At 41.4% G+C, this 27,156-nt stretch overlaps 2 protein-coding genes across 2 annotated transcripts; one reads left to right on the forward strand and one right to left on the reverse strand.

Moving 5' to 3' along the window:
* Positions 1-395: 395 nt before the first annotated feature.
* LOC138948232 (ADP-ribosylation factor-like protein 3) lies at positions 396-12,756 on the reverse strand. Its single transcript, XM_070319749.1, has 6 exons — positions 12,680-12,756; positions 10,431-10,574; positions 9,343-9,459; positions 6,914-6,964; positions 5,800-5,985; positions 396-4,633 (listed from the first exon to the last, which is right to left on the reverse strand). The coding sequence occupies exons 1-6, from the start codon at positions 12,680-12,682 to the stop codon at positions 4,586-4,588; spliced, it is 549 nt and encodes a 182-aa protein (XP_070175850.1). The 5' UTR covers positions 12,683-12,756; the 3' UTR covers positions 396-4,585.
* A 45-nt stretch (positions 12,757-12,801) lies between these two features.
* On the forward strand, positions 12,802-25,989 carry LOC138948260 (sideroflexin-2-like). Its single transcript, XM_070319781.1, has 11 exons — positions 12,802-12,952; positions 13,683-13,844; positions 14,288-14,458; positions 15,808-15,906; positions 16,699-16,777; positions 18,412-18,497; positions 19,818-19,878; positions 21,026-21,092; positions 21,859-21,958; positions 23,159-23,206; positions 24,151-25,989. Exons 2-11 carry the CDS (start codon positions 13,690-13,692, stop codon positions 24,260-24,262), a joined length of 978 nt encoding a protein of 325 aa, XP_070175882.1. The 5' UTR covers positions 12,802-12,952; positions 13,683-13,689; the 3' UTR covers positions 24,263-25,989.
* Positions 25,990-27,156: the final 1,167 nt, after the last annotated feature.

Below are 27,156 nucleotides of genomic sequence, written 5' to 3' on the forward strand. Positions count from 1 at the left end.
AGAGCTAGTGTGCATTTCAGATAGAGAGAGAGAATTAACAAATGTTTATGTGTGTTCAAAAGTCACTTCAGAAGTGCTTTTCTCATCAGAGAGCTCAGAGACAGAGAGAGAATGAGTTAAAGAGTGATTGTGTGCTAAAGTCAATAGTGTTTTTATCAGAGGGTGTGTATTCCACAGAGAGAGAGAGAGACACGTAACAGAGATAATGAATGAACACATGTTGCACGCCTATGTCAATGCACTCGTAAAGAAATCAATGATGTACGATGTTAATGTGGGAGACAGAAAAAGGAAGGAAAACGGTAGCAAATGACAATTAACCATTAGGCAAAGGACAATTTCTAACAAACATTTTCACGCAACCCATACAATGGCCAGCCAAATAAATAAAACAATTGACATATCATCGTAATTATTTAATAAGGACAGGTGAAGAGTGGTCAACATACATTCCAGACCAGTTTGAATACAGGCCCCCAAATTGTTTCCTTGAAAGCCAAGAGCTGCTAATTTTCTATAGACGGATATGAGGCGTCCATCATGCGATGAGCCGACTCATTTTCACACCCAGTGCTGCGCTCTGTGCATTGATGCAGTCTTAACACCCAGTGCTGCGCTCTGTGCAGTGATGCAGTCTTGTCATGGTGTTGTACTTGCACTGCATTAGAGGGGCCAGCGGAGAGTGTTTTTTATCATTTAACAAAATCAAAGCAACTTTTTATAAAAGAAGAAGTTCAGGACGAGGATGTGAGATAATAAAGTTAATTTGGTTGATTTGTTTTGAGTACTATCTTCTGCTGAACTGACTTGTTTCCCGCTTTAAACAAATTAATACTAAAGGTTCTCCACCTGCCCCCCAGCCAGACTAAAGGTTCTCCACCTGCCCCCCAGCCAGACTAATCCACACAGAGCAGAGCACAATGTTACATTCAAAATGTTGCTGATATCAAAGGGTTTCTGGCCCGTGACATGACAAAAATCTGTTATCACATATGACAAAATGGAGCCATTTTCCATCATTTCTGAGGCCCGTTGATTTGATTAGAAATCTGTTGTCTCATCATCCATAGAGACTTTTCAATGCTTAAACACTCTGGTATTTAAATAAGGAAAGAGATATGTCGTTGAGGTGCAAGCAGTCACACGCATTCAGGTATCTGGTGCCAGTGATATATTGCAACAAGTACAGGAAAGACAACTCTATCCTGACTTGGTCCACTAAAGTGCCAGTTCCTGTACCCACAAAGAAAAACACGTTGATGACACAAACATCTGCTCAGTTATTATACCGTAAAGATGATTAAATTCATTACTAGCTTACATCTAACTCAACACTTTCCCATACTAAGGCCACATGCAATTGTACGCAATCATGCATAAAAACCTAGCCCTGATATTTAACAAAAAACAAAATTCGCTGATGCCCAATCCTAAACCTCCCCTGCTACAGCGATGTAAGGCCCCTCCATTAAGAGAACACCTTTAGTTGTTCCTTTGCCCATCAACTCGACCAACATGCCTTTCCTGACAGGCCACCTCGACCAACATACCTTTCCTGACAGGCCACCTCGACCAACATACCTTTCCTGACAGGCCACCTCGACCAACATACCTTTCCTGACAGGCCACCTCGACCAACATACCTTTCCTGACAGGCCACCTCGACCAACATACCTTTCCTGACAGGCCACCTCGACCAACATACCTTTCCTGACAGGCCACCTCGACCAACATACCTTTCCTGACAGGCCACCTGCAATGTAGGGACACTTGTCGCTGCCCTCTGATCACAAATTCACAAAAATGTGAGGAATTTGCATCAAACGACTTTGAAGCAAACCAGAAAGAAACACTTTAGATTTATTTTCCAGACTTAGAGAATATGTATTTCCATCAGACTTAGAGAATCTACTGTGTGTCGTGATTGTCGGACAATTGAATTATGACGTTTTACAGAAATAACTCATTCTATATATTGTTATGCCTGACAGTTATAGGCAAACAATAACCCGAATCCTTAACTCCGATGTATATGTATTTGAAAAACAAAAGACCCAGTACTGAGTGGACAATGCATAACATGAACATCAGAGTTAGTTATTCGCTGCATGCAGTTGCTGGTCTTCACTGGTTGGCAGCAATTTCTGCTTGCCTGACACTGTCAGGGGTGTACGGTAACTCTTCTAAAACGTTTTCAAAATCTTGACCGAGTTATTTTCGGAAGGAATGTCTATCATGATGTGAAACTGGAGGACACATGCGTAGCCACTAATGTATGTACAGAGCACTTCTAGTTATGAAAACCTCTCCCGTTAGTTAGTGTAGCACACTTGGAATGTTTCTACCCCATAATATTATGTTAATGATATGTTCTGTTATAGATTAGTTGAAGACACTTTCTGATTCTCACACTGTTTCTGTCGACTCCAAAATACAGACAATTACTGTACTTATATTAAATCACACTTTCATGTTCACATTAATTTATACTTCACGTAACATAGCCATGTGCTAAGAACAGTTAGTAAATATTAAAAAAAAACATACCGTACTCCATGATTAAGCAGACAGCTACAAACTTAATTAACACTGCAAACCATGAGAGGGATAGGGTTACAGGTACAAAACGTACCGCACAAAAATAAGTCTTCAAAACAAGAACGTGACAAAAATTCACACACAGGTGTTAACAACTACATGTATGTCTAAAGGATGGAAAAACAAGCAACTGTAACTTAGTTTTAGTCTCACTAGTATCACTCTCTGTCTCTGCGATGGATTCCAGGTTTGACTTGATTTAGGTCACAAATTCATAACCAGTTGAAATTACAAAGACATACTAAAATAAAATCAGTTTCATTCTTTTCACAGAAAACTGTATCAACTGAATAAAACAAATACCTCAACTTCGTCTGTACAGTGCTACATCTTTAAGGCCAGGCTGGCCTGGGAAAAAAAGGGTTAACACATCCTAGCTGAGCGGGTGAATTTGCACAGGATGACATCTCTGCTGGGTGCTTCCAGCACTGAACGATCAGACAGTTTCTGCACAACTGTGTCGGCATGACCACTTTCATAAAAAGTGGGTACATATCTTCTGTTACAAGCATATCTCAGAAACTATAATACATACATGCACAAAAGCATACACCAAACTTGTCAGTTGTTCAACACACATCACTCACATTCAAGGCGGTCTTTAATTGAGGTCGACTTCGCGAAGACTACGCGAAGTCTTTTTACCAAAAACTCAGTGGTAAAGCTCTGTGCGGCCAGCTTTGCTTCGCTTAGTGGACTTCACTCAATTAAGGACAGGCTTAAAGAAACACATGCTAGTTTCAGATGAAGATTAAAAAGTGCCAAGCCCTTATCTTAAACATACAAATCAAATAACATTTAAAAGAATGACAAGGTGTTTCTACGACACAGATAAACCCCACAAAAAGAGAAACACTTGTTTAGCCAGTGGACGGAAATGGCGTACACATAAAAAGCTAATACACAAAGGTGCTGGGGTCAGTGACTAAACGGATTATCCCAACACCAGAAAACACACATTCCTTGTGCATTTTCCCAATATGCCATGGAATGGGATTCCATCAAAACCAAAAACAAATTCATTTCAGAAGAAAACTATGACAATTAAATGACAAGACTGTTAGAGGGTGCGGGGGGTAAGGAATGGTACTGGAAAGAATGAGAGGCCAGAAATAGAGAAACTCTGGAAATAACTCTGTCAAGTTTGAGCGGGTTGTGAAAGAGGGAACACTCTTGCTTTTAGTGAGGCAAGCTTTCAACACATGCTCCTTGTCCAAGTGTTTCAAACACACCTCTTGCTCTTTGTGAGGCAAGCTTTCAACACATGCTCCTTGTCCATGTGTTACAGACACACCCATAATTATAATGTCACGTGGGGAATGTTGCCTCAATAAAGGCAAGAGTACAGGTATTCACTTTTTCACAACCCACACCAAGCCGACACAGTTATTTCTGAACATCATCCATTACACATTCCACTCAACTGTACAACTTCAAAGTTAAACCATAACCTTCTTAGATCCTTGCTGCCACGTATTGCCACCCAAGGAAGAAAATAGCGCTGAAAGCAAGTACAGACCCTCAAAACAGTCACTTTAAGATCTTAATTAGCCTCAGACAAATGAAATATCACCAACAAGACACACAGATGCAAACACGTGAATGACAGTTATACCAATATACCCTATACAAAAACAAAAACAAAACAAAAATCCCTTATAAAGGAAACCCTTCTCAAAGAATGCAGAAGACGCATACCTGCACAAATATCATTAAGTACATCACTTTAACTTCAGCTGCTCCAAGAGCGAACATCAAGAAACCAGGCTTGACAATAAATCATTGATCAGTGTTTGATTATGAGCGACAGAGAAGTGAGACACACAAAAGTTATCCAGCCATACACAGATCTACAGGCAGCCCCACTGTCCTGAACCCATTACGTGTTCTGCAGTACAGCGCAGTCAGACTCACAACAAACTGTCACAAGCTTTTTTGCAGAATAAAGATGAAGATTTTGATAAGTGTCTCATAATAAAAGCGGCCGTCACTTCTTCTTGCTGTTACACGTCTTGATGACCCATTCAATCCCGTCCTGAAACAAAAGAGGATAACAAAAATCTCTTAATTCAAAAAAACAATTGTTAAAAACAATAACAATTATTCTAAGAACATGGATTTACAGAGTCCCTATGCCTCCACAGGGTCAACAGTTGAACACTAAGAAAGATAGAGTGGAACTCCCATTGTAAGATGTACACAATCTGGTCTGGGCCATGTGACCAAGTGGAGTGGTGGTCTGATCCAGACCTGGGAACCCCTGTTTTGCTCTTGGACTATTCTCAAACAAACTTAGTTTATTTTCAGAAAAATGAGCGTACTCTACTCCACACAGCATTTGAACATCCATGATTCAAACATTATTCACACGCGTCCATCCCACTCTTAATAAAGTTTACCAATACATTTAAAACAAATGCTTCTTTCGATATTCACACATAACAAGAAGAGCAAACGCTCAATCGAGTCACTTTCGCAGTTCTGAATATTATATGAGGCATCAGATGGACAGGAAGAAATTGCTATTCACAACACAATGAGTCACGTTCACATAAAATTTGAGCCCGGTCACTTTTATAGTTTCCGAGAAAAGCCCAACGTTAAGTTGTGTGTTGCCGAACAGAAAAGGCTAGTTATCTCCCTTGTTTTTCTGATAACGTTCGTAAAAGGCTACAGATGTAAATACTTTGATGTAAAGAATAATCCTACAAAGTTTCAATCACATCCGATGAACTTTGTCAAAGATATAAAATGTCTAATTTTTCCTTTGACGCTGACCTGTGACCTTGAAAAAGGTCAAAGGTCAACGAAACCATCGTTAAAGTGTAGAGGTCATTGGAGGTCACGACTAAACAAAATATGAGCCCGATCGCTTTGATAGTTTCCGAGAAAAGTCCAACGTTAAGGTGGTGTCTACGGACGGCCGGCCGGCCGGCCGGCCGGACAGACTAACACTGACCGATTACATAGAGTCACTTTTTCTCAAGTGACTCAAAAACTGTAATCATGTGTCAAAATACTCGATCGGCTTCGGGATGCGCTGAATTCACAAAGTACTCACCCTGACCTCCCCTGAAAGCAGTGTATGGCTGCCTGTATGGCGGGGTAAAACCGGTCATACACGAAAAAAACCACTTGTGCAAAAACACGAGTGAACATGGGAGTTTCAGCCCATGAACGAAGAAGACAAAGAAGACTCACCCTGACGCCCTCCCCTGAGATGGCGGAGCAGGGCTGTATCCGCCACTCCCTGTCCCTGATGGAGTTGAGGTTCAAACCCTCGGCAATCTCGTGTGCAGCGCAGGCGTTGACCAGGTCCTGCTTGTTGGCGAAGATCATCACCGGCACGCCCGCCAGCTTCTCCTCCTCCAGCAGTTCCCGTAGTTCCTGTCACACGATGTAAGACCACTAAACAGACTATCCCACACACCGTTGTAAGACCACTACAAAGACTATCCCATACAGCAATGAATGATGCATGATACCCATAGCCTGACAGTGACCTACCCTTAGTTTTATGCAGCTGATACATGTATATTGAAGACACCGAGACAAACTTCTTTCTCAAAAATCTTTCTTTTCCTTGAAAAACTTGCAGAACAAATGACAGAATTGTTATGTGACGCCAATGTTGACGTTATGACGTCTTTTCTAACTTTGGGTTTTGATGTCAGAGACTTCTCTTTGAAATAGAAAGTGAAAAAGAGACGTCTTGTTTTTGTTAATCGATATCGTATCTCTTTAAGATTGAAATAACAGGACATTCACACACTACTTCTAAGATAGCCTTGTGTGTAGTCTCATTGTTTCAACCCCTCAAGCAAACTGCATGACTCTTGGGCCAGCAGCGCTGAAAGTCCACAAAATGGGGCACTGACCTTTGGCTAATACTTCTCATAATTTACTAGCCAGAGAGCAAATTTTACTTGCCAAACCAACCATTTGTTTCAGCAACTTTACTCGCATATGGCGAGTAGATTAACATTTCTACTCACCATTTACATGTTTCTGCTCGCCATAGCGAGTAAAATACTCGCCACTTTCAGGCCTGTAGACACGTGGTTCTGAGGCTTCTCCCTCTTTAAATCATGCTCATAGTTTTCACGTTCTGGTTCATGTTAATAACTAGGTCCAAATGTGAAAGTGGATATGAACATCACTTCCCCCACAGTATACCCTCTCCTCACCACACACCCATCTTTTCCCAATCCATGTGTGCTAAACACAAACCCTCTTCCTCACCCCCCCCCCCCCCCCCCCACACACACACACACAAGCTCATCCTCAGTCAAAGTGACAAGCACTGCGTACTAACCTCTCCTGTTTCCTCCAGTCTTTTCCTGTCGGCACTGTCTATTACGTATATCTGCACACACATGCAAAATGCATCACTGTCTATAACGTATATATCTGCACACACATGCAAAATGCATCAACATCTTGTAAGTCTAAAGAGCGGTAGGCATTACTCACAAGTACAAAACCATTCATACCCTGATGAAACAGCTACAAGCTACAGTGAAGATTTTTCACTTCTCTATCAAAATGTGTTACAAAAAAGAAGAATGCTACACTTTAAATAACTTTATTAAAATACAGCTCTGTTCAAAAATCCAACAAGCATTGATGTGCAAGGCTTTTTTGCGATTGTTTTTCCCATTTCTTCTGTGGTGTGTCTTTGTAACATGACACTGCTCTGTCTCCTTTTCCAAGAGACACTCAATAATCTTTGCAACATATCTGCAGATGAAAATTCCAAACTGTGAACTCAGCACTTTACAAATGTCACCAAATAGAACAGGCTGACTACATGACATGATGAACCAAACAGTATGAACAAAGCAAGAGAAACAGGAATGGAATTAACCCCTTCACTGCCACAGTATATTAGCATTTTGGTATTGCTGGTCAATGGGAAAGAACTGTGTTTAAACCCCATCAAGAAATTGGACAGTGGTTACCTCCCATTTAGTTTTCACAAATGTCCTGAAAAGTGCTGATGTAAATGCCACATACCTAGTACGTGTATGGGCGTAGGACAAACCAAAAATGACCACGTAATACATACGGGGTGGGCAGTGAAGGGGTTAAAAAGAGAAAGTAACACAGTACTTTCAGGACTATTAGGTGCAACTTGTTTCCTCATCTTTGACTTTTGCGTCCTATTGACCGGCAATGCCATGTACCCACATTGCTATACAAAGAAATAAACACTCCTCCTGTAGTTATATATATATGCATGTTTATGCTTTGATGACCCTGGAAAAGTTTCCTCTCAGACGTCAAAGGCGTCCGTCTCACAGTTGAAAACTTGGTCATTGACCCGGGGTAAGAAAGTCCGTAATTGTAAGTAAGGGCAGGCAGCTAGTCTCAGCTGAAAATATCAGACATTAACCCGAGGTCACATGGCCAACCATGTATTAGAGTGCAGAGGCTTTGATCTTGTACATACTTGACGTGTGTAACCAACCCCAAACACAGAAAAGCACTGTGTAGATTGCGTATTAGCGCTCACGATTTAAAAATCGAAAGGGGGGAGATACACAAACACACCCAGAGAGGATAGAAAGTGCACCGTGTGTGGCGTAATTGAAGACGAGCTCCATTTCCTGGATAGTTGTACAAGATTTCATGATCTACGCTTGCAGCTTATGGAACATGCACGTGTTAATGCTCGAAATCCGAGTCAGCTGATGACGATGCAAGACGTACCGATACAGCAACAACTTGCTGAATTTGTATACAACTGCATGATTATACGCAATAATGACATAACTACAGATACATAACAATGTTGTAATCACTGCTCCATGGACGATATTTCTTCTTGTCTTTACAAATATCCACTTCGTGTCTGATAAACCCTTTACTGTGTTTTTATGACAATTAAATGAGTTCTGAGAGAAGAAGAAGAGTTCTGAGTTCTGTACATCCAGGATGGACATAGTTGGGCCCAATATGCTGGAAGAGCTTTATATAAATGTGTGAATTTTTCTAAATTTAACCTTAAAAAGTGGGGGTTGCATATTTTACAAGAAAGCGTCTTGTAGTCCCTAAAACACAGTAGGTACAAAACAAAGAAAGAAGCAACAGTCATAAGATGAGATAAAGCAAAGAAAGAAGTAACAGTCACAAGATGAGACAAAACAAAGAAAGAAGTAACAGTCACAAGATGAGACAAAACAAAGAAAGAAGTAACAGTCACAAGATGAGACAAAACAAAGAAAGAAGTAACAGTCACAAGATGAGACAAAACAAAGAAAGAAGTAACAGTCACAAGATGAGACAAAACAAAGAAAGAAGTAACAGTCACAAGATGAGACAAAACAAAGAAAGAAGTAACAGTCACAAGATGAGACAAAACAAAGAAAGAAGTAACAGTCACAAGATGAGACAAAACAAAGAAAGAAGTAACAGTCACAAGATGAGACAAAACAAAGAAAGAAGTAACAGTCACAAGATGAGACAAAACAAAGAAAGAAGTAACAGTCACAAGATGAGACAAAACAAAGAAAGAAGTAACAGTCACAAGATGAGACAAAACAAAGAAAGAAGTAACAGTCACAAGATGAGACAAAACAAAGAAAGAAGCAACAGTCATAAGATGAGATAAAGCAAATCAGATGGAAAGCACAGAAAGTTGATGAGGTACAATAAAGGATAAACCCACAATTGCAAGCAGCAAAAAGCAACAAAGACAGAACAAAAACACCCCAATAGATGGCGCTGGCTGGCACTACTTACAAGAAGGTCTGTGTTTTCAAAGTAGTTTTTCCAGTAGGGTCGGATTCTCCTCTGTCCACCGATGTCCCAGACGTTGAGCTTGAAGCCCGAAGATTGCACTGATTTGATGTTGAAACCCTGGCCACAAGAAGAAAACAAGAAATTACATTACCGTTACACCAAGGAGAGAAGGAGAGAGGGCAAGAAATGACATTACCATTACACCAAGGAGAGAAGGAGAGAGAGCAAGAAATGACATTACCGTTACACCAAGGAGAGAAGGAGAAAGGGCAAGAAATGACATTACCATTACACCAAGGAGAGAAGGAGAGAGAGCAAGAAATTACATTACCATTACACCAAGGAGTGAAGGAGAGAGGGCAAGAAATGACATTACCATTACACCAAGGAGAGAAGGAGAGAGAGCAAGAAATTACATTACCATTACACCAAGGAGTGAAGGAGAGAGGGCAAGAAATGACATTACCATTACACCAAGGAGTGAAGGAGAGAGGGCAAGAAATGACATTACCATTACACCAAGGAGTGAAGGAGAGAGGGCAAGAAATTACATTACCGTTACACCAAGGAGAGAAGGAGAGAGGGCAAGTGATAGAGAGAGGGCCGGGAAAGAGAAAGAGAGAGAGAGAGAGAGAGAGAGAGAGAGAGAGAGAGAGAGAGAGAGAGAGAGAGAGAGAGAGAGAGAGAGAGAGAGAGAGAGAGAGAGAGAGAGAGAGAATGACACTGACATAGAATGAGAGAAAGAGATAGGAAGAGGATGGAGGGGATAGAGAGACGGGTATAAACAGAAAGAGAAGAGAAAGTCAATAGAAAGGGATGGAGGGAGAGAAAGAAGAATACAAAGGCAGTTGGACTGGGGGGGGGGGGGGGGGGAGAGAGAGAGAGAGAGAGAGAGAGAGAGAGAGAGAGAGAGAGAGAGAGAGAGAGAGAGAGAGACAAACAAATTACTAAAGTAAAAGAAATTGTGCTCATGTGTGTATATACATATATATGAGACAGATAAAAAAAGACACAGAGAGAAAAAGACACAAAGGTGACTTTCATTAATTACCACCTTGCATCTTATGCTCGTCACACATCATACTGACCTGTGTGGGTGTGATATGGCTGACATCTTCTGATGCTAGCTGTTTTAACAATGTCGTCTTCCCTGCGTTGTCCAACCCCAGCAGCAAGATTCGCAGCTCTTTGTCTGGGCTGGACTTCAGCTTCCGTAGTAGAGCTAACAAACCCTGCACACACGTTGGTTAGTAAATTAAAACCTGAATCATGAATAAAGCAGACCAGCAACCACCCCACCCCCCTCTTTTAGACCATCTTTTTTTCTGATCTTGCTCTTCTATCCTCTTTTCAGTCAGTCAGTAATTTACCTATAGTTTTAAATTCAAGACTCTTTATTTAAGGACCTAAATTGTCAGTTGGAGGTCTTATGGGGGTGGGGGGGGGGGTGTTCCATGCAATGTGATTCATAAAAATAACCTACACTTCATTAATGATTTGAAATACTGTTAGTGTAACACCTGAACATAATGCCAATCAACTAAAGAAAAAATCTGCCACAAAGCAATGCATGATTTTATTGCCACACAAGTGTATCAATTAGTTTTTGGCTCACGTAAGTGTAGCCTATGCGATCATAACTTTGTCTGTCTGTGCGTGCGTGCGTGCGTGCGTCTGTGCGTGTGTATGTCTGTGGTAGAAACTCTAACATTTGAAGACGTCACATTACATTGACGTCACATTATGACGTAAGAGGGTTAGACGTCACGCGAAGGAAGTACTGAAAGTCTCGGTCATTATTATTTTGAGCGCGCCGAGACTAGTTGGCAGTCGTGTCCTTGTAAGTAGGCTACATGCAGACAGACAGATCTAGATCTAGTGTCTCGCTTTCTTGCACAGTTTCACCTATGCTCTTTCTCTCTGTGTGTGTGTGTGTGCCAGTGTGTGTGTGTGTGTGGGTGTGTGTGTATGTGTGTGTGTGTGTGGATGTGTGTGTGTGTGTGTGTGTGTGTGTGTGTGTGTGTGTGTGTGTGTGTGTGTGTGACGGAGTGATTGAGTTTGTGTTACTGTTTGTCGATTTCTTACGTGAGCCTTGATGGCTTCGCCTCTTGTTACTACTGGATATAATGACACAATCAGCAAACAAAAGTCTCTACAAATTCTCCACTGTGACTCAAATCACACATGCACATTGAGGCTAAGGAGAGAATTAATGCAGAAAATAGAAATTTTTATGATGAACTTATAAAACGTACAAATACACATTCGATCTGCACATGCAGTTTTAAGCACATGTAGTTTCACAACACATCTTTGAACGTAAAGCATCTTCTTTCAAGACTATTAACTGTGTCTTTGGTTATTAAAAGTTTATGATCCGTGTCTGGTAACACAACTTTATTGTGCATAAATATGAGGCATGTGTGGCGACGCATGCACACTGTCACGCTGATGGGGTCTATGTCGACCAAAAGAGTGGCATTCCCTGTAGGTGTAGTTCCTGGAGGGGGATTCCCTGTATAAAGGGAATCCCACAGGGTGGAGTTTTTCAATAAAACTTGCAAACCATACTCGAATTTCTAAGAAATATCAAAAAAGATTGAAAAACATCAAATTCTACCGATGTCGCCAAGCATCACGTGACTGTCAGCGATATCAGCGACACGCTACAGGAACTAAATCCTGTGGTATTCCCTGTATACAGGGAATCCCCCTCCAGGAATTCCACCCACAGGGAATCCCACTCTTTTGGTCGACATAGACCCCATCAGCATTCACTAATGTGAATTAATAACACAGTCAAGGTTACTGCAAAACTCTGCTAGCAGTTCTCACACTTAAAATGAACTCCATCTCACACAAACAAGGATTTGTTAAAGAAACTGTGCACTGGGTTCTACCAAGGATCAGCAAACAAGAGGCTTGATTTGGGCAGTGTGCAGGTGCAAAGGCATAATCCATACCACTTGAAGATAACTTCTTCACACCACAAATGATGAAATGATCTTGAACCCTACTGAGTTACTCGGCGAATCCTCAAAAACTAGAATATCGCTTGTTTTGAAAGCAAACGTGTGGGAAAGACTCAGCATCAAAGGCACTGAACTTGTCAAACAAAGATGCCAAAAGAATGCAAACCGGGAGTGTTTACATTGCATACCGGCCTTGCACGCTCTTTCTGCTCGGTTTGTCCCCCGCTTTTTCGTCAAACACAGGACGTCAAGATCACTTCACTCCCACAAAATTATACACGAGGATACGTAAGAAACTTCGGAGGGCAAGATCGGTCATCTTTTAGCACACTGAAGCCTCTTTTTGTTCATAATTCGCCACTTACCATGGTCTCAAAACGTTTGGCTTTGCTTTCGGGTAACTACGCGTGACGTCACGGCTTGGTGGACGAATCGCTGTTTTCACAGTAAAAGAGATTGCAAGGGAGAGCACTCCGCAGTACTTGAGCAATGCCTTTGGACCAGTGGATTTCCTTGCAGCTGTTGCATTTGTATTGACCTCGTCTATGATAAGGGTCCCCCGGTCTTGTCACCCCCTCGCTTTTCTCTAGCTGACATTTACCCGCGGATGTGACACGAAAACACAACTTCTTCCAAAGGTAAGGAGACGTAAACACATAGAAACAAAAGTTTTGGTGATGCAATCTTCAAGTTCATGTACTGAGGCTTATAATTGTTAATAAAGTATTGCTTTGAGATGTAGCAGACGGCTAGCAGAGTATCTTCTGTGCAGCGACTGCTTAGAAATCTGTAGAACAGTAAGACATGCTTGAAATCAATCATAAACATGACAAACGGTGCATTTGTTTTATGATTATATGAAACTATAAAGGTTGTGAATTGTAAATGTATGTAAGTGTGTTAATCTAAGATATGCATGGTAGTGGTGGAGGCCGGGGTAGGGTATGGAAAGAAGAAAGAGAGACGAGGAGCTTTATGCTAAGTACACAGCTCATTCACAGGACCCATACATTATTTATGATAATCACATGTTTACTCTGGCTTTAAATCCTTTCCCCACTTACCATAAGTTGACAAAAGTACTGAACACATTTTTGTTTTTATTATAATATTATGGAAAACTGGAATGCACATGTAGCAATTTTTTGGGTTCACATGCAAAAGACATTCACAGTATTTTAATATATTATAAACTATTGAATTTGGCAGTGGCCATTCAGATTGAAAAAAAAGAAGTTTTTAAATTTAATTCCTTCCTTCCTTTTCACCTTGATGGATTGATATATATATATATGAGTGCATGCATGTTTCTGTGAGAATTCTTGTAAAGTTTTGTATTCTTTGTTTGTTTATGCCTTGCTTTCACAGAAACAAAATGGCAGCAGAGCGTATTGACATCAACAAGCCTCCGTTTGACTGTGGAACATTCCTTGGGCGCCTTCGTTACTTTGCCTGGATAACCGACCCTCGACTAAGTTTTGTGAAGAAAGAAAAACTTCTGGAGGCCAAAGATTTGCTTGAATCATACAGGTAACATTGATTTATACCAAGAGTTTTAAACTAGTTTCATTGGAACATTTATACTCAGAATATTTCACATTCATTCATTAATAGATTCTAGTGGATATTTTGTTGTTGTTTGTTTTGTGTTGCTGTCCTAAAACCTGTTTCTTGTCCGGGTGTGCTCTCACACCGCCCCGTCCAAGTATCCACTGTTCCATCCACATCTGAATTTTGTTCCGCTGCCAGATTTACCGATTTTACAGACGCTCCAGGGAGGCCGGGATGTCAGGTCACTGCGGTGGGCTTCCCTCTGAAGATGACACTGCTCTAGTGGCTATTTCGTTTTGTTTTTAATTAAACATTCGCAAAACTTACCTTTCTTGTTTTTTGTTTTAAGAATGTGAGTGTTAGCAGTCTGAAAATCTGCATCATTTTTTTGGCATTTGTACTGATTTGACGGGTTGCTGTAGACAGACGTCGGAGGCAGGGGGCGTGGCGGAGGGGGACTTGCGACGAGCGCAGCAGATGTATCTCTCTGCCTTCCACCCCGACACTGGAGAGCTGCAGAACGTGATTGGTCGGATGTCCTTCCAGGTGCCCGGAGGAATGGTGCTCATTGGAGCTATGATCACGTTTTACAAGTGAGTTTTCTTTTCTCTTATTACATTGAGTCAAGTTTTGAGGATTAGGATTGATAACTGGTACAGTGGAACCGCCCTTTTATTTTTAAGACCTCCACAAATCTGAGAAAATCACGTCTTAAAAAGGAGGTTATTAACAAAAAGTCTGAGAAAACAGGGAGGAAGTCTTAAATTGGGTGGTCTTAAAAGAAAAGGGGGTTCCCCTGTAATCTGACCAATCACAGAATCTGTTACATTCTAAACCCATCTTGATTGAATAAGAATATCGATGGTCCTGCTTTTGTGGAACCAGGTAAAGTTTATGTAAAGTAAAGGTATCAGTTTTCAAATTATATTATTAGATTGAATTGATTTTGGTTCATGGAGATTGCTGCGTTATTCCACATTGTTCAGCGTCCAACTTCACACTCACTCCATCTGCAATTTCTCCAGGTGAGATAATGAATTGAATTTAATCCATAGGGGCCCGGTAGCTCAGTTGATAAAGCACTTAGACTTGTGATCCGCCAGTCACGGGTTCAAATCTGGGCAGGGACACCAAGAGACGGTATCCATGTCCCACCCCGTATCACCGCTGTGGCAGGTAAAAGACCTTAGTCACTCCGCTACAAGTGCAGGTGGCTGGTAACACCTAATTAAGCACAAACCTGGGTAGCGCAACTCTTGTTGCTGCTAGCTTTCCACTAGGTAGAAGCGACCCAAATTTGCCAGGGATGGGACATCAAAGTACGGTGGAACCCCCAGTTTAAGACCTCAACAATCTCGGAGAAAGAAAGTAGGGTCTTGAAAAGGAGGGAGTCTTTTAAAATTTAGATTTAGCTCAGTTGGTAGCGCGCTGGATTTGTATTCAGTTGGCCGCTGTCAGCGTGAGCTGTCAGCGTGAGTTCGATCCCAGGTTCGGCGGAAATTTATTTCAGAGTCAAATTTGTGTGCAGACTCTCTTCGGTGTCCGAACTCCCCCCCCCGTGTACACTACATTGGGTGTGCACGTTAAAGATCCCACGATTGACAAAAGGGTCTTTCCTGGCAAAAATTGCTTAGGCACAGTTAATAATTGTCTACCTATACCCGTGTGACTTGGAATAATAGGCCGTGAAAGGTAAATATGCGCCGAAATGGCTGCAATTACTGGCCGTATAAAATTTCATCTCACACGGCATCACTGCAGAGCGCCTAGAACTGTACCCACGGAATATGCGCGATATAAGCCTCATTGATTGATTGATTGATTGATTGATAAGTTTACAGAGGCTTTGAACAAAATTGGGAGGGGGGGGGGGGGGGGGTCGTCTTAAAAGGAGGGTTCCACTGTATTGAAAATGAAAATGAAATGGTTTCTTTTCCACCAGATCTACCCCAGCAGTGATATTCTGGCAGTGGGCCAACCAGTCGTTCAACGCTCTGGTCAACTACACCAACCGTAACGCTGCCTCCGACATCAGCACAAAGTGAGTTCTGTGGTGGAGGGAGTGGATTACCCCCCTTTGAAGGCTGAAGAGTAACGATAAAACTAATTAATTGGCTTTTGAAGGAAGGAGAGGACACATTTCAACAGCGCGGGTCTGTCTTTGACTGGTCTGGATACTGTCCCCTGTGCATGTGTGTGTCTCCCAACCCTTCTACCCAAGTCAACAACAGGAATTTTTATGTCCTACAGGCTAAACGTTTGCCTATTTAAGACTGGACAGATTTGATATAATAACGACCCATGTCTCCCACAGCACACCTTATAAAATGCCTGAGCGGTTGACAAGTGCTCAGTCTGACTGCAAACCCTCAATTTGTCACTTCTCTGGAAAGCAAGCCATATGGTGAAAGATTGTTTCGTGCACTGGACAACACAGTGACTGAAGTTAGACTGATACCTCGCTGAACAGCTCGGGCGTACTGTTATACGGGGCACGTGAGGGATCCTTTGGGGGAGGGAGGGGCGTTTGGGAGACATGCGTGACCATCAGGGGACAGTATCCAGGGTAGTCTAAAAGATGGATAAGCTGCATCAAGTCCCCTCTTTCTTTCAAAAGCGGAATCAGGGTAAAACAATTAAGATTGGTTTGGACTTTGCGTAAGTTTAGCATAAAAAGGAATTAGTTCCCAAGTAAACTTGAATCGATTTTAATTTATTTATTCTTATTCGTTTCAGTTACTGCGTTATCCCACATTGCAATGCTTTAATTGTTACAACATTTTTGTCCAGAACACAAAAATGTTAATGTGTGTACTAATGTGTGTTCTTTCAGTCGGTTGGCCACAGCCTATGTTAGCGCCACGTCATGTGCGCTCATCGTGGCGTTAGGACTGAAACGAGGGTTAGCCAAGGTCAGTATGTCATAATCTTTTTTCTGCAAACAGGGATACATAATTATACGACACCTTTGAAATGTTATTTTCATCGCGAAGCAGGTGACATACACAACAAATAATGTGCTTATTTTCACACATGCTAATCCTGCATGGAAAAATGCAAAATAAATCAAACACTCACCGGGCGCAATGGCGTAGGTGATAACACATCGGCCTCCTAAACAGTATGTTTTGAGTTCAAATCCCGGCCGTGGCTGCCTGGGGTTTTAAGTTGGACATTTTTCCAATCTCACTGGTCAATTTATGTGCAGACCTGCTAAGTGACTTATCCCCCTTCGTGTGAACATGCAAACACAAGAATATGTCAGGGGTCAGTCGGTTTATTGAAACACAAAAATACCCAGCATGCTTCCCCCAAAGTTGGCTTATGCTGCCTGAATGGCAGGATGAAAACGGTCAGACACGTACAAATCCACTCGTGCAAAAGCATGAGTGAACGTGGGAGTTTCAGCCCATGAACGAAGAAGAAGAAGAAGAAATACACACCTGCTTTTCTGTGATTATTTTATCACTCCAGACAACGAACAAAAAACAAACTCTTTCACAAAAAGTTGTTCTGGGTTGTTACAGCGAGTACGCAAAAATATTGCTCCATGATGCATTATTTTGCATACGCCTGACATGTTTGTTACTTTAAAAGATGGTGCAAACCCTGGACACAATTGAGTATGTGTGTCTTCAATTCTTTGCCTGTTTATATTTGGATATTTTTTATAATGTTTGAGTGAATATGCTTTTGGCTCGGGTAAAGTGATGCTGGGAAATATTGTGTGGCTCAACATAAGGATCTAGACATCAAAGATAGGTACGTGGTAATGTGAAGTACATATCCCACGCCAAATCTCCAGTTAGGCAGCATCAGTCTGGTTTTCGAGCACATGCTTACGTACATTAGATTACTTATTTTTCATTTCATTTCATTTCATTTTCATTACTTTATTGTCCCATCGCTGGGAAATTCGGGTCGCTTCCTCCCAGTGGAAAGCTAGCAGCAACGGAGTCGCGCTACCCAGGTGTCTGCGTGTTTAGGTGTATTCAGCCACCTGCACTTATGGTAGAATGACCAAGTTATGAGTCTTTTACGTGCCATTGTGATGACAGGGGGGTGGGACATGGCTTCCGTCTCTGGGTCTGCACATAAAGTTGACCCGTGTCCGTCCCGGCCCGAATTCGAACCTGCGACCTTTCGATCACAAGTCCAGTGCTCTACCAACTGAGCTACCGGGCCCCCTGTATATATACATATATGAGAATAGACTAGGAATATCAGGTTAAAATAGGAATATCAGGTTAAGACTGGTGTTGCCGTTCAAAGACATGGTTTTTGTTGGTGAGACATGAGAAGAAATGCATGGCTTCACTGACATTGTGTTGGATGAAAGCAGCTAGTGGCACAAAGTTGTATCAAATGATGTCAAATGATGACAGCTCTCTGATGACTGTGTAGCTTGAAGAGGTGGGGGGGGGGGGGGGGGGGGAATACACACCTGAGATTAGGTTTATGTGCTGAAGACAGCTAGAAAGCGGTATTTTTTTTAAAGATTTTGATTTCAGTGTTAAAATGTAGAATATTCCCTTGGTGTTTTCAGAGAAGCAGCCCCCTGGTGCAGAGGTTCGTTCCCTTTGCTGCGGTGGCCGCCTCCAATGCCGTCAACATTCCTCTCATGCGACAAAGGTCGGTACACACGTGCTGCATTTGATTGGCTAGTTTGAAATGTAGACTGCAAGATGGTGAGAGGCAAAAGGAAAGAAAGGTCATTCACATGATTCAGACCTGGGAACCCATACGATTTCGCCGTATGTTGAACATGTACACATGATTGTCTGGAATACGAGCAGTACGGCATGTGGATAAAACAAATACAATGAGAAAAATTCCTAGACTACTTTTCTTCACAAGCACAACCCGAAGCTCATCCAGTATTTTGACACATGATTACAGTTTTTGTCAGTAAACATTGAAAGAAGCATTTGTTTTAAATGTATTGTTAAACTTATTTAATGGTGTGACAGACGCGTGTGAAATATGTTCGAATCATGGATGTTCAACTGCTTTGTGGAGTACGCTCATTTTCTGAAAATAGGCCAAGTTTGCTTGAGAAGACTCCAAGTATAAACTCAGGGTTCCCAGGTCTGGTCATTGCTTTTGCCGCTCTCTATCGTGAGAAGAACTGTTCAAATAAGCGACTTTATTTCTTTTTCTCATGAATAGTTGTCTGCCTGCACTGCAAAGACCATTAGGTTGACATACTCCATTAGGTTGACATACTCGTAAATGTTTCATTCTGTCATAAACTAAATGTTCAAGTAACTAACCTGTCTTGTTTTTTTTTTTATTCCACTTTAGTTGGCAACGAAGAAGAAGATTCTACTGTTGAGTGGAACCCCCCTTCTAAGACCCCCCCCCCCCCCCCCCCCAATTTAAGACTTCCTCCCTTAGGCTAGGCCATGATTTCTTAGACTTTCTGTTCATAAACCTCTGTAAAATTAGTCCCATGTTGGGCGGGGATGTAGCTCAGTCGGTAGCGCGCTGGATTTGTATCCAGTTAGACGCTGTCAGCGTGAGTTCGTCCCCACGTTCGGCGAGATTTATTTCTCAGAGTCAACTTTGTGTGCAGACTCTCCTCGGTGTCCGAACACCCCCGTGTGTACACGCAAGCACAAGACCAAGTGCGCACGAAAAGGATCCTGTAATCCATGTCAGAGTTCGGTGGGTTATAGAAACACGAAAATACCCAGCATGCTTCCTCCGAAAGCGGCGTATGGCTGCCTAAATGGCGGGGTAAAAAACGGTCATACACGTAAAATTCCACTCGTACAAAAAACACGAGTGTACGTGGGAGTTTCAGCCCACGAACGCAGAAGAAGAAGAAGAAGTCCCATGTTAAGACTGCCTCCTTGTTTGAGACCTGAACTTACCCAGGTTCCGCTGTAGTGAGTTGACTCTCTGATTCTATCTTTTCCATTGTTGTTGTATCTTTGACGTGTGTTTCAGTGAGCTGATTGACGGAGTGGTGCTACAAGATGAACACAACAAGACAGCGACACAGTCAAGGGTAAGATCTTCACACTGCTGTTTAGACACACACGCATGCATTTATAAACACACATACACACACGCATGCATTTACAAACACACATACACACATACGCATGCATTTACAAACACACATACACACATACGCATGCATTTACAAACACACATACGCATGCACACACACACACACACATGCACACACACCCACACTGTGCAATAAGCACACACACACACACACACACATTCGCACACACACACTCGCACGCACACATGTCATGGGCCGGAGCATGTACCATGCTTGGAGTCAACAGCCAGTGAAATGCTGAACAAAGTTTTCTGTGCAGCAATCATTCAGTTTTTTGGGGGCTCCTGTTTCCCTGTTTTATGTCTTGTCACTGTGAGTCAGGGAGTGAATGAACTCATTATCTCACCCTGTAAGGTCATTGCATATCATGAGACAAATTACAAGGCACACTGATAAGGTCGTACTTCATGACATTCATCCTTCCACATTGGTCAGTGAGTGTGTGTCTGATGGAGAGAGAGAGAGAGAGAGAGACAAATTACAAGGCACACTGATAAGGTCGTACTTCATGACATTCATCCTTCCACATTGGTCAGTGAGTGTGTGTCTGATGGAGAGAGAGAGAGAGAGAGAGAGAGACAAATTACAAGGCACACTGATAAGGTCGTACTTCATGACAATCATCCTTCCACATTGGTCAGTGAGTGTGTGTCTGATGGAGAGAGAGAGAGAGAGAGAGAGACAAATTACAAGGCACACTGATAAGGTCGTACTTCATGACATTCATCCTTCCACATTGGTCAGTGAGTGTGTGTCTGATGGAGAGAGTGAGAGAGAGAGAGAGAGAGAGACAAATTACAAGGCACACTGATAAGGTCGTACTTCATGACAATCATCCTTCCACATTGGTCAGTGAGTGTGTGTCTGATGGAGAGAGAGAGAGAGAGAGAGAGAGAGAGAGAGAGAGAGAATGTGTTTGTGTCTGTTTGTGTGTGTATGTCTGTGAAAGAGACATGGAGAGAAAGAGGTATATCATACATGTGTGTGTGTGTGTGTCTTTTCTCTCTCTCTCCTCCCTCTCTCTTTAGTTCTTTTGTTCTGTATGTTTTTGTTTATAAGAGTACGCTCTGTTTGTGTGCAGTATGCAGCAGTGAAAGGAATTTCCCAGGTGCTGACGGCAAGAATCCTGATTGCTGCACCCAGTATGAGTAAGTTGAAGGATTCATTTCACTGTAGAAAAAAGTCTGGTACAAAATAGATTTCCGATCAGGAGGGATAAAATTAAAAGCACAGTCAGCCTCCTGAAACCATCACAGATACTGTCAGGGTTTTACACACAGTACAAACACCCTTTTGTTTAAACGCTCACCGCTTGAGAACATCCTAGGTGCCCCACGTAAAAAGTGAGCAATTTTCAAAGATTTTATTATTGCGTGGCCAGCAGGATTGTCTGATCAGACAATCGGACAACGCGTTTTGGCGGGAGACCTAACTTTTAAAATCTAAATAATAAATTGATAGCTTGTTACACAAACATTCTTAAATCTTAAAAGAATTCTTTTTTCATCAAGACAAGATCAGTGCAACTCGAAGTTTTGATAGTTTAAAAAAAGATAGCCCGGAAGTGTGTCCCGCAAAACGTGGTTCTCATAGCAGATGAATGTTCTGCATGTTGCCAGTTTCTTTGAACGGTCAACTGCCACCCCTTAGTTCGTGTGACTCGCAGACGTTTGTTGCGTTTTAGATTCAGAGGTACACAATAATGTGCTATTGCAGATACAGCAAGTCGCATTGAAATCACAAACTGACCGTGAAAAATGGTCAGCGTGATTGCTAGCTATAGGTGAATCAAGTGTATTTCAGTGTATATGTATTTTCAATATGATAGTCATGCAGACAGGATTAAGTTTATCACCAGATTTCTTTATTTTATTATCTTTACTTCATGGTTAATTATCATTTTATTGACTGCAGCACTGCTGCCAATTCTGATGGAGAGCCTGGAGAAGAAGGGTGTGTTTCGACGAGTCAAGGGGCTGGGGGCTGCATCACAAGTCCTTCTCTCCGGAGTTATGTAAGTTGAAGACATTTGTATGGCAATAGAAGGGTGTGTTTCGACGAGTCAAGGGGCTGGGGGCTGCATCACAAGTCCTTCTCTCCGGAGTTATGTAAGTTGAAGACATTTGTATGGCAATTATAATAGACGAATTCCGAAAAAAAACCAATGGAGGTTTGTATGGGTTGTAGGAGAGTGACCTTTTCTTGCCAAACAGCAGACAAACAGAGTGACCTTTTCTTGCCAAACAGCTTACAAACAGAGTGACCTTTTCTTGCCAAACAGCTTACAAACAGAGTGACCTTTTCTTGCCAAACAGCTTACAAACAGAGTGACCTTTTCTTGCCAAACAGCAGACAAACAATGAAGTGACCAATCACGTGAGAGGGGTGTGAAGGGACCAATCACGTGAGAGGGGTGTGAAGGGACCAATCACGTGAGAGGGGTGTGAAGGGACCAATCACGTGAGAGGGGTGTGCCGGAAACACGTGCGTGTCTTGGTTTTGCAAGATAAGGTCACTCTTCCACAAACCCGACGGAGTTATTTCCGAAAATCGTCCAATTTTGGACTTCGAGACGCTACCAATAAACAGTGTTTGAAAATAACTCATGTACATTTTCCTCCTGATCTTATAGGCCCACAAAAACCCTGACCGAGTTATTTCAGAATTTGTCTATTTTAGGGCATACTCACTCATTTTTGGAACAAAAAGCATTTTGTGAATAGACAAGGCGCTACCATGTATAAGGGGTACACATATTTTGTATATCCGTTTTGGGTTGACTGCTGCCAGTGTGATATAACAAGGATGAGTAGGAGCAGTAAAGGTAAATAAACATTTTAGTCTCAAGTTATGCTGAGCCAACTAAAGATGCACTGGTCACAAATTACAACAAGTAGTGCCTTGTTTTCTGAACATTATGTTATGTGTGTATTCTTGTATGTACCTATGAATGCATGTACACTGTCTGAACATTAAGTTATGTGTATATTCTTGTATGTACCTATGAATGCATGTCTGTCCGATGTCTGTCTGCAAATATACAGGTATATATAGAGAGAGATGCATATGCTTTGCATGACTGTAGACTCAAGACCTCAGTGTATGCAGCCATGGTATATTTTAGTTGAAAGCTAATTCTTTTTTTTATAATTTTATTGCTTGAAGTTGAAGGCATATAATTACTTACATTTCATTCCGATTCTTTGTACCACAGGTTACTGTTCATGGTGCCATTCGGATGTGCCATCTTTCCACAGAGATGGTGAGTTGTATGGATTGTTTCATGCTGCCGTCGTCTGTTATAGTTACTGGAAACCGCATTTTAGGACCCTCCAATTTGAAGATTCCCTCCCTATTGAGTCACTGTTTTTGCAGATTGTCTGTTCATAGTTAACCTCTGTAAATCCCCCCATTTGAAGATTCCCTCCCTATTGAGTCACTGTTTTTGCAGATTGTCTGTTCATAGTTAACCTCTGTAAATCCCCCCATTTGAAGATTCCCTCCCTATTGAGTCACTGTTTTTGCAGATTGTCTGTTCATAGTTAACCTCTGTAAATCCCCCCATTTGAAGATTCCCTCCCTATTGAGTCACTGTTTTTCCAGATTGTCTGTTCATAGTTAACCTCTGTAAATCCCCCCATTTGAAGATTCCCTCCCTATTGAGTCACTGTTTTTGCAGATTGTCTGTTCATAGTTAACCTCTGTAAATCCCCCCATTTGAAGATTCCCTCCCTATTGAGTCACTGTTTTTGCAGATTGTCTGTTCATAGTTAACCTCTGTAAATCCCCCCATTTGAAGATTCCCTCCCTATTGAGTCACTGTTTTTGCAGATTGTCTGTTCATCGTTAACCAGCTCTGTAAATCCCCCCATTTGAAGATTCCCTCCCTATTGAGTCACTGTTTTTGCAGATTGTCTGTTCATAGTTAACCTCTGTAAATCCCCCCATTTGAAGATTCACTCCCTATTGAGTCACTGTTTTTGCAGATTGTCTGTTCATAGACCTCTGTAAAAAAAAAACACCACATTTTACATTACCTCCCTTTAATGGCCTGATTTTCTGAGTTTTATACAAGTCTAAAAGGGGTGGTTCCACTGCACCATATGTGTAAGCGTGAGTGTATGGGTGTGATTCATGTGTGGGTGTATGTGTGTGTGTGTGTGTTTGTGTGTGTCCAAAATATTTATATTCTCACTCATGTTTCAGCTCCATCAAGACGGAGAAACTGAAATTGATTGACTCGGAACACTATGAAAAACTCCTGGCTTCCGCAAGAGACAAGGTTCCTGAAACACTGTACTTTAACAAAGGACTATAGAGAGCGAGAGTAGCAGAGATTGTGCAATGCCATGTTTGGGACTTGTACAGACACCTTCCCCAGTGTTGACCATCATGATGAGCTGATTCAAAAGGGAGATAAATCCTCCAGTCAACATGGTCAGGTAACTGTTTAACTTACCGTGGAACATCCCACCCCCACCCCTATGACCTAGCAATCAAGATCGGAGACAAATCAGGTCTGACTTTGCAGCCGTCAGAAACAACTGATCAGTCAGTGTTTAGATCAACTCAGACTGTTGAAGAAGATCTAAACGGACATCTTAATATCAAAATGGTTAGTGTGTTTTAGAAACCACTTTGTAGTACATGTATGTTAGATGCAGATGCCTGTTGTGTGTGTCTGTGTAGAAAGGTGTACGTGGCAGGATCAAGAGATAGTGAAATGAGCCGAGCTTTCTACGGTGTAGTTGCACTGTGTGTGTAAACAGGTACATGATGATTTTTGAAAAGGCTGTGAGAACAAAAACAAGAATAGTGGGAGAATTTGATTGGTGTATTGAAGCAGAATTTGATTATTGTATTGAAGCAGAATTTGATTGGTGTATTGAAGCAGAATTTGATTGGTGTATTGAAGCAGATTTTGATTGGTGTATTGAAGCAGATTTTTGACTCACATGCGAAGCAAAAGTGAGTCTATGTACTCACCCGAGTCGTCCGTCCGTCCGTCCGTCCGGACGTCCGGACGTCCGTCCGGAAAACTTTAACGTTGGATATTTCTTGGACACTATTCAGTCTATCAGTACCAAATTTGGCAAGATGGTGTATGATGACAAGGCCCCAAAAAACATACATAGCATCTTGACCTTGCCTCAAGGTCAAGGTCGCAGGGGCCATAAATGTTGTCTAAAAAACAGCTATTTTTCACATTTTTCACATTTTCTCTGAAGTTTTTGAGATTGAATACCTCACCTATATATGATATATAGGGCAAAGTAAGCCCCATCTTTTGATACCAGTTTGGTTTACCTTGTTTCAAGGTCAAGGTCACAGGAGCTCTTCAAAGTTGGATTGTATACATATTTTGAAGTGACCTTGACCCTGAACTATGGAAGATAACTGTTTCAAACTTAAAAATTATGTGGGGCACATGTTATGCTTTCATCATGAGACACATTTGGTCACATATGATCAAGGTCAAGGTCACTTTGACCCTTATGAAATGTGACCAAAATAAGGTAGTGAACCACTAAAAGTGACCATATCTCATGGTAGAAAGAGCCAATAAGCACCATTGTACTTCCTATGTCTTGAATTAACAGCTTTGTGTTGCATGACCTTGGATGACCTTGACCTTGGTCAAGGTCACATGTATTTTGGTAGGAAAAATGTGTAAAGCAGTTCTTAGTGTATGATGTCATTGCTAGGTTTAGGTCAAGCATGTGAGTCGTATGGGCTTTGCCCTTCTTGTTATATTGTGTTGTAACTAGGTTAGCATTGGTGCTAACAAACTGTAAGCCAAATATTCCTCAAACAAATGGATGTGCGACTTATTCATTGTTTATGTAGCATTGTAGAGCATATATACGTATGTCCATTTGGCTGTGTTTATAGAACCATTCCTTTCATTGAGCCTAAAGTGGACTTTGTTTTTTTGCTGTACATTCTGTGCCAGAGCTTTGTTGGTGATACATGATTATCATTACAACAGTGATACCTGTGATGTAAGGCCCCTTTTAAGAGAGGACACCTTCAAATAAAGACCTCTGTTGTTCCTTTGCCTGTTTTTTGACCTGTCATGACAGACCACCTACAATGTAGGGACACTTTGAAGGGTTTGTTTTACACCACAGGTACCACTGTACTGTTTTAGCCTTGTGATTAGTTTTCTTCTACATGTACTTGTTTTGTATCATATTCTCTGTGCCAAATCAAGATGTTTCTATGGTTTGAAAGACAGTGGCTTTTCCTCCTGAAATAAGTGGTTGTAGAGAGAGTCCCAGATGTATTTTGTAGTGGTGTTTGCTCAGCAGAAAGCAGACAAGTGATCATTCACATTGTTACCACAGATTTTTAATTTCATTGCTTTCATTGTTAAATGTATATTTCTGCATGGTTTTGCCAGCAGCAGCTAGTTTCTTGTTTATTACAAGCAATATTGTGATCAGTTATCGTGTGATTAAATTGTCTTGCATATATATACTGACGTACAATCATGTGGTGGAAACGGGCAGAGGAGAAATTATTTTTGCTCATCGAAATTTTTATCATTTGAATATAAAAATAGAGAATTGTGCATGGAAATCATCTTTGAAATTTGTATTCACTTGAAATCTGCTTGCAAAGCACACCGCAACAGAGAGAGAAAAAAAGTAGTATTTGAAATGCTAAGAAATGATGATTCACTGTTCTTTTCTCTTGAAGATCTCTTTAGTACACAATCTCAAGTTATGGATATTACTCAGATGAAATCAATTAATATTCGGTGCAGTTTTTGGCCTTCCTTTTGACTTAAATCTCTTTTCATTTTGAACAATGACTTCACCACTGACAACATTTTGTTTACTGTTGTGCAATGTTCCACTGATGGAAAAGTCAGTTCATTTTGTTGACAATGTTCTCTGTTATTGACTTCAGTAATGCAGTAAGAATGCAAAGGTATACATCAGGGATTTTGAAAGGTTGTTGGCATTTAAAAAAAAATCTTTTGTTTTTGTTTTTTTGCTGTGCGATGCTATACGGATCTCAGGTGGAGCATTTGACTTTTTCTCTGTTATTGTTTGACTGAGTGCAAACATATTTTGTTCTGTAAATGCTGCAATGTGCATTATCAAAATGACTCAAAGGGCATTGATATTACATGAGGCAAGAAATGCTAAGTACTGTGTATTTGTGTCTTTGTTTTCAGGGCATATACTATTTAATAATAACATG

Source organism: Littorina saxatilis, linkage group LG15, assembly GCF_037325665.1.
Source record: "Littorina saxatilis isolate snail1 linkage group LG15, US_GU_Lsax_2.0, whole genome shotgun sequence".
Lineage (NCBI taxonomy): Eukaryota > Metazoa > Mollusca > Gastropoda > Littorinimorpha > Littorinidae > Littorina > Littorina saxatilis.

What these genes read in the sequence shown, in the direction of transcription:
- LOC138948232 (XM_070319749.1), bottom strand. An exon ending in TTGAAAACACAGACCTTCTT is followed by an intron (nt 6,965 to 9,342) that starts GTAAGTAGTGCC and finishes ATGTGTGTGCAG; the next exon opens with ATATACGTAATAGACAGTGC. An exon ending in TCTCAGGGGAGGGCGTCAGG is followed by an intron (nt 4,634 to 5,799) that starts GTGAGTCTTCTT and finishes CTTTTGTTTCAG; the next exon opens with GACGGGATTGAATGGGTCAT.
- LOC138948260 (XM_070319781.1), top strand. Translation starts at nt 13,690, where the DNA reads ATGGCAGCAGAGCGTATTGACATCAACAAGCCTCCGTTTGACTGTGGA. An exon ending in GATTGCTGCACCCAGTATGA is followed by an intron (nt 21,093 to 21,858) that starts GTAAGTTGAAGG and finishes TATTGACTGCAG; the next exon opens with CACTGCTGCCAATTCTGATG. An exon ending in GTCCTTCTCTCCGGAGTTAT is followed by an intron (nt 21,959 to 23,158) that starts GTAAGTTGAAGA and finishes TTTGTACCACAG; the next exon opens with GTTACTGTTCATGGTGCCAT.